Here is a 7,943-nt window from a genome sequence, read left to right as displayed (position 1 = left end):
GGATGTAAAATGCGCACCTTTAATCGCAAACTTAATTGGATGAGAACAAACAATTCCATTTCAGTGTCAAAAAATACAATTCAAACGGAAAGATAAAAGACTGCAATGCACAGGGTGGCATTTGAAGTCTAGTAGAGATAAGTGTGTGGGTGTACAGATATCTGTACAATAGTTTAAAACCTGCTTGGGGACAGCCTAATTACACACTTAAGAGCATATGCTAATAGTGTCTCTCTGTTTATATGAGTCTAATGACAGAGAAAGCCTGGGGGGTGGGCTCTGTACAGTGTGCTGAGCACTAATGCGTCCTCTACCACCCTGCTGTCTGACTCTCTTTCGCCCCTCCTTCTATTCCTCCTTCAACACAGCTTCACACACCTGGTGGTTTGTAATGTCTATGGTAGCCTCAGGTAAGATGCCTGAGTATTTACAGACTATTCTGAGCTGTGAGGGGAAACAAATTAAACATCGACAAAGGCATTATTATGACAAATAAATGTAATGGTATCCAACACAGCTGGACATTGAACTTCCCTACGTTTTTCGCGTTTGACCAAAATTTTGTTGTTCAGATTCCTCCTTCTTATTATACTTTGATGAGAGAGTTTCTCACTTTAATTAGATTCTATAGTGTATATCACTCCAAGTGAGATATTGGAAAAAAAAGTATGGATTTATGAACGCTATGGAAACCATTTAAAATTCTTGAGAATTCTCAGATGAAACCCAGCCATACTCTTTAAAAGTACAAAGAAAGAATTATTGTTGCATTGCATCCTGATAAATGTAGTTGCCCTTTTATTAGCGACACCGACCTAAAAACTGATGCAGTCTACAACAACAGCCCCACAGCAAACGCTACGTTCATGAAGGTTCTAATGTTCAGTGTTTGTTGAAACTGTTAATTCAACTTCACGGACATTTTGGAGGCTGTGGTGTTTGGAGTTATTACATTTTATTGGGTCACACTGAGAAAATCATATACATTATATATAATTTAACAAAGGGCTATTAAAGGATTTTAAAAGTTAATTAGCTATATGTGTACCTTCTAAACTGGCCACTGGGTATAACGCTATAAAGTGTATTTCTCTGAGTTTACAATACACACATGAAATGGGCTAAATTTAGTATCTTAACACTTTAGTTTTCTTGACATCAACGCCATAAATGCTACTGAAACAGACCTTGTTGAAAAGCTTTTGTCTGTAATGGTTTGTTTTGGTTGGGTGAATCGTGCCTGACTTACATAATTTCAGACTTCCACTCATACGTCAGTCTAAAGAGGAGAGCCAAAAAAAAAACAAAGAAAAACATTACTTCTACCACAATCGCGCGCTTTCCAAAAACAGCCCCCTCAACTACCTCTGCATCTCTCTTCTCTGTCTCCAACTCACTCTCGATCTCTCTCAGACCTTCTGTCCTCCTCTCACCCACTCCTCCCTCACACATCACACTTCTCATTACTCCACAGTGAGAGGCCAATCTGAGGGAGTGTGAGGAGCATGTGTGTGTGTGTGTGTGTGTGCGCCTGTGTGTGATTGGAGATGTTGCATATCAATGTCTCACTAACCGCTTGTCCATCTTCACCTCTGTTTGGAAGTCAGATAAATTAGAGAAGGTGCACCTTGAAGCCCGAGCACTTGATATTTCTTTGAAGAAACTTGAGTGAATTTTTTCTAAGACTGCAATGAGTGTTGCCGGGCTAAACAACAGCGTTAAGTGACATGGCTGAGTTCAGAACCTGCCACTCTGATTATCATGGATGAACATGTATAACAAAATCAGCAAGTACATCAATAATGTAATAATGTCAAAGTATGTGAGTAAATGGGTAAGTGTTGATTATGTGTGAGTGGTTTGTAGTTTCTACGTGTTGCGGGAATGCAAGATATTTTTTTAATCATGAGAAGAAAAAAATAAAACACAGAAAAAGCAAGGGGAAGGCTAATATATATAGTTTTTACAAAAGTACATAATAAAAAGTATGCACTTATTAGCTTATTCAAGAACACAATCCCTCTTTATATGCCCTTGTGTTAAAGCTGAGGAAATTGTGCATTATGCTCAACTATTTGTTTTTGCTACGGAGGCAAAAATATGGAATCTCACCAAGCCATGAATGCCAATTTTGTTTATGAAGCTAAACACTCTAGTATTCCGTGTTTCTGCTGCTTGTTGTAGTGTCCACTTGTAAATTATGCTGAACCACCAGTTGTGTGCAATGATGCTTACAGAATACATTTCAAAAGTTGTTGATTGCAACTTTTAGGCGACTACTTGCGGTTGAACATAATAGACCTGCCAGTATCCGTGATGTGAAAGATAAATTAGCCACTTGTTAACAAAAGAGGCACAGCAGTGATTAAGAATTAGCAAATGAAGAAAACAACGAGCCAAAGGAAGAAGTGTTTTAGTGACGTGTGGAAGACAATGGAAGTAATCCAGACTTTAAGGTTGCAGGAAGAAAAAAGTGACCAAATGAGGCTCTTCAAGTCTTTGCACTATCAAAAATAACATGGCAACCTTTTGACTGTATAAGAAAAAATCTCAGCCTCCAATGGTTCATGCATTGTAGCGCGGCTCAAAAGCTTCTGAGGTGACGTCAGGGAGAACAGACCAAAATCACTGGCTTCTGCAAGGCTAGGAGAATATGGGCCAGTGCTGATAATCCATCTGCCAAGGCCAAGCTATTCGTATTCACTTGAATAGGACGTGTCCTAATTTGGGCGTGTGTCAGCTTATGTTTATGTGCATCTTAATACTCACGCATCTACTTCCTGCATCAGATCCAGCTTGCCTGGGAAAATCTCAGACAGAAGCACTCGAGTGAAGGACTTGCCCAATGAATGGAGCCTTGACTCCAGGTGCTAGGAGGAGAAAGAAGTAAAGTAAAATGACAAAGGGAAAGGTTTAAATAAATCCACACATCAAACAGAATCCTCTCCAGTGCTGTGAAACTAAACAGAATCAAATGAGAAGCTACAAATCACAAAACCCATGACTCCCTCACACACAGACAGTGTAATCTATATATGCAATCTAGGGTTGTCCTGACATTTTTGCTTTAGTGTTTTTAATCACAGCAGGAAGACTATTTCATCCAGCTCTAAGTTTCTGAAGCAACATATACGCATCCATTGCAAGGTAGCAGACAGATTTGGCTCCTCAGCCTCGTCCTGGCACTCTCACGCCAGGTGGGATGTGTAATCCTTGTAGCACCAATCATGTAATAATAACCTCAATGTAAAAACGCCTACAAATGTAATACAATTTGCACTTACTCTGATCTAAAATGTAATAAAACCCAATAATATAATAACTCGAACAATAATGTACTAAACGTCTTGACTGATGTTTTAACAGGTGGGTCATTTTAGTTAAAAACTGGCAATGTAGTCATTTTGACAGATAATGTCACAAAGTATGCTTTTTTTATTTGAAATATAAAGTGTACAAGTATACAGAATTGATGGTACTGTCAGTGTCATGATAGTCTACTGAAGACCCAAAATTTGACACTGATTTCATGTTTGGAAATGGAAAGTCTAGGCTTTATTTAGAATTAGAAATTTACAACTGATGACAAGTAGCACGTTGTTAGATGGAACTAAAATCCCTATCAATGGGAAATGATGCTGATTGGTTACTGTCCAAGGATTGTCCATTAGACCAGAGTGGATCTTAGCATTTTACTTCCATGTCATTGACAGGAATGCATCAGGATGCATTAGCATTTACACTACTAAACGATATGTGGTCCCAGACCACCTCAGCTAGCGGTTTGAGCGATCAGATCACAATGCCTCTTGGTGTTCATCAACACTTGTATTTAGCGCCGTCCACTTCCAATCTCTCAAGACGCATTTTAAAATTTAGTGTAAACAGGATCAGCTCAGTTTCTCTCAGTTTCTACCCGGAGCTCAAAACTGCAGGAGAGGGGGAGGAGGTCAGAACTTCATACCGAGCACCGCTTCAGACTCCATCTTCACAATGCCCACATTACTGCTGACACTGAGCAAATCCACCTGTCAATGTCATACTACACCTCACATTCACAAATAAACAAGATCCTGTGATACTTGAAATCCTTCACTTCTGACCGCAATTTCACTGTCAACCTAAAGAGAGGAATCCTGTGTTTTTAGACTGAGTATCATACCCTCAGACTTGGGTTGAATCTCGCAATCACTTCACACTCAGCAGTAAACCAGTAAAATGCGTACTAGAGGTAACAGCCTGATGAAGCAAACAGCACTACATCATCAGCAAATATGCGATCTTTAGGTCACCAAACTGGGGTTTCTCAAATCCTTGGATGCACTTAGAGATTATATCCATCATAGAATTGGGGAAAAAAGCAAAACCCAGTCCAACTCCCATGAGAACAAACTTCTACCATTTGTTGCCGATAGACACAACTCCCACTCTATTTTTGAAGTGCCACTCACAACGTCCTGAGGTCACAATCATACACCTTCACGTCCATAAAACGTGTGAACTTTAGGAAAGGGCTGGTCTATTGTTTGCTGATGAGCCATTATAGTCCATGACTCGCAGTCATATACAGTGCCTTGCATAAGTATTCACCCCCCTTGGATGTTTCATGTTTGCTTTTATACATGAAATCATGGTCAATATAATTTGGCTTTTTTGACAAGAATTTGCAAAAAAAATAAACTTAATATCAAAGTGAAAACAGATTTTTACAAAATAATGTCAATTAATTAAAACATATAAAGTAAAGTAAAGATTGCATAAGTATTCACCCCCTTCAGGTCAGTATTTAGTAAATGCACCTTTGGTCCAGCCACAAATTCTCGATTGGATTGAGGTCTGGGCTTTGACTTGACCACTCCAGAACATTCACCTTGTGGTCTTTGAACCATTCTGTGTAGCTTTTGCTGTATGCTTGGGGTTGTTGTCTTGCTGGAGAATAAATCTTCTCCCAAGTCGTAGTTCTCTTGCAGACTGAGTCAGATTACCCTCCAGGATTTGGTGATATTTTTCTGCATTCATGTCCCCCTCTACCTTTACAAGCCTTCCAGGGTCTGCTGCTGAGAAGCATCCCCAGAGCATGATGCTGCCACCACCATGCTTCACAGTGGACATGGTGCGTTTGTGGTGATGTGCAGTGTTTGGTGTTCACCAAACATAGCGTCTAGTCTGATGGTCAAAAAGCTAAATTTGTGTCTCATCAGACCAAAGAACCTTCTTCCAATTGACCTTGGAGTCTCCCACATGCCTTTGGGCGGATTCTTTCTACAGTGTCTTTCTCTTTGCCACTCTCCCTATACAGCTTCGACTGGTGAAGAGCCAGGGCAACAGTTGCTGTATGTACAGTCTCTCCCATCTGAGTCACTGAAGCTTTGAACTCCTTCAGAGTGGTCCTAGGTGTCTTGGTGGCCTCCCTCATCAGTCCTCTTCTTGCCCGTTCACTCAGTTTGTGAGGGTTAGGGTCTAGGAGATTTAAACAAGTACCATACTCCTTCCAATTCTTAATGATGGACTGAACTGAACTCTGTGGGATGTCCAGTGAGTTGGAAATATTTTTGTAGCCATCTCCTGACTTGTACTTTTCAATGATCTTTTCTCTGAGTTGCTTGGAGTGTTATTTTGTCTTCATGTTGCAATTGTAGCAGGAATACTGATGAACCAGAGACTGGACCTCCCAGACAGGTGTTTTTATACTAAATTCACTTGACACACAGGTCAACTGCACTCAGGTCATCTCCATTTCACTACTTGTGACACTGGTGGCATCAACTAGCTGGACTTCTGTTGAATTAGGTCAGTCACTTTAAAGGGGGTGAATATTTATGCAAACACTTATTTTACACTACATATTTTTAATTAATTGACGTTAGTTTGTAAAAATCTGTTTTCACTTTGACATGAAAGAAGCTTTTTTTTGCAAATTCTTGACAAAAAAGCCAAATTATACGGACCATGATTTCATGTATAAAAGCAACAAAAGGGGAAAACATCCAAGGGGGGTGAATAGTTATGTAAGGCACTGTAGATGTGGCCTTCCTTTTCTACATGCAAAACAGTGCGTTGTGGATTTTTAAAGGCCGATATAATAATGATAGTTTGGAGCAGGTAAGAGCAGACAGATGATTAATCAGCCAAAATGAATACCAAACTCAAATTATACCTCAATAAATAGCTTATAAGAAGCTGGAACTGAACAGCAAACGCAAAGTAATTAATAAATGAATCTGGAACAGAACATCAAACTACCCATAAGAAAAAAAAATCTAAGCAAGAGCATTTTTATTTTTTGAAAGAGAGAAGTCAAAGTTTTATCATCACAACATCAGTCTGTGTTCATGACGTGCTTTACTTCTGTTGACTTCTTTTGCATACAACATTTTCAATAAACCCTTTATTTGTCACTCCGTATTAGTAAGAGAATATCTTGGATCTAGATTTGATGGATTACGAGCTTCAAACGGATGCGTGACACATGGTGAAGTGACGACCAATCACAGGTTTTTGTTTTACTCCGTTCTGTACCATCTAAAAAAATGCCGTTAGCCAGTCTCCAGTGCCATTTAACGACTTAACTACGTCAACGAGTGCCCGAGAAACACTTTGACAATGACTCGCCGACAAAGTAGCTTGCCATCTTGGCCGTTTTGTTGCTGTTGTCGCTCGTAGTGTGAACCTAGTATTACACTTCAGACAACTCTGAGTACTCAGCCAGGAGTCTGGCTCCAGAATTGATGCTATGTGTAGAGGTGAGCCCAACTTTATCTTTATAAGCAAGGGTTTAGCACACAAAGGCCCTCAGCCTTGCCTTATGTTTTCCAAGTCACCAGACTCCTACACCACCCTGGTGGGGATAGTGGGCCCATGTGGAGGTGGGCCCACTTTACTTCCTCATATTGAGCTGGATCGGGCACCTTGGGTACAAGCTTAGACACTTATATGGCATATCAATAAATTAAACTGTTTAGCCACTTCAAGGAATTCTTCTCCTTGCTGTCTCTGCCTTGAAGTTTTGGGCATTAACTGAGGTGTTATTCAGGGGTGCAGAGAGTCAGCCAAACCAAGGGAAGAAATCCCATAAATGTTCTTTTGGTAAGATAAAGGTATGAGAGTTGCTGATATCCACTGTCCTTGGGAGTATCATGAGACATTTCTACAACTGTGCTCTTATCAGAGATAGTTCTGTCCCCTTACTTGAGAGGATATCTTACACTGTACTTCTTAATCTCGACAGATCGTTATGGTAGAGCTGGTGGGCCTTTTTATTCAAATCCAATTTTTTTTTTATACATCCTCTCCCTGCCACTCGAAACAGAAACTTTTCGCTCTCTGGTTGACATTTGTACATCAATGGTAACTTCATCTTTCATGTCTGGATATATTCAAACAGGAGAAGCGCACCAATATAAGCCGAAAAAATGTTTACTCCACGCCTAGTTCTGGAGAGTTCTTTTAACCTTTTACATCTAGAGGTCCAAGCATTCTAGCGATTATGTGAAGACAGTATAGCTACTAAACAAAGTCAACCACACAACAGTACAGAAAAAAAGGAGAAAGAATGAAGAGAACGGGCAGTGAAGGGGAAAGCAGCAGGAGGAGAAACAATGGGTTAGTAGTGACCAGAAAGGACTTCTCGGTCGATCAATTAGTACTCCCAGTCAGAGACGGAATTGTGGGCATGCTAATGCGGAACAGCTCATACTCGCAAAGACTTTCAGTTCCTCACTCAACACACTACTGGACCAGCAGTAGCGTACAAACACAAAGTACCTATGAATACGTTTCACAGGATTATTACAGTGACATTATTATAACATGAGAAGCAATTTTGAGTGACAGATTTTCTGATTGAATTTAGGATTCAAATAGTTAATTGACTACACATTTATATGTTGTGCTTGGAATTGTTAATTGCTGAGGAAAAGCAGGGATTTCATATATTATCTTTT

At 39.9% G+C, this 7,943-nt stretch overlaps 1 protein-coding gene across 1 annotated transcript in view; it reads right to left on the bottom strand.

Moving 5' to 3' along the window:
* dph1 (diphthamide biosynthesis 1) overlaps window positions 1-7,943 on the bottom strand; it is a 57,557-nt gene that overhangs the window by 7,624 nt on the left and 41,990 nt on the right. Inside the window, 1 exon segment of the mRNA XM_031873527.1 lies at window positions 2,770-2,870. Coding sequence (XP_031729387.1) covers window positions 2,770-2,870 — 101 coding nt within the window.

This window comes from Anarrhichthys ocellatus, unplaced genomic scaffold (genome assembly GCF_004355925.1).
Source record: "Anarrhichthys ocellatus isolate YVR2014 unplaced genomic scaffold, GSC_Weel_1.0 scaffold72, whole genome shotgun sequence".
In the NCBI taxonomy this organism is placed as follows: Eukaryota; Metazoa; Chordata; class Actinopteri; order Perciformes; family Anarhichadidae; genus Anarrhichthys; species Anarrhichthys ocellatus.
This window is presented reverse-complemented; position numbering and strand designations above follow the sequence as displayed.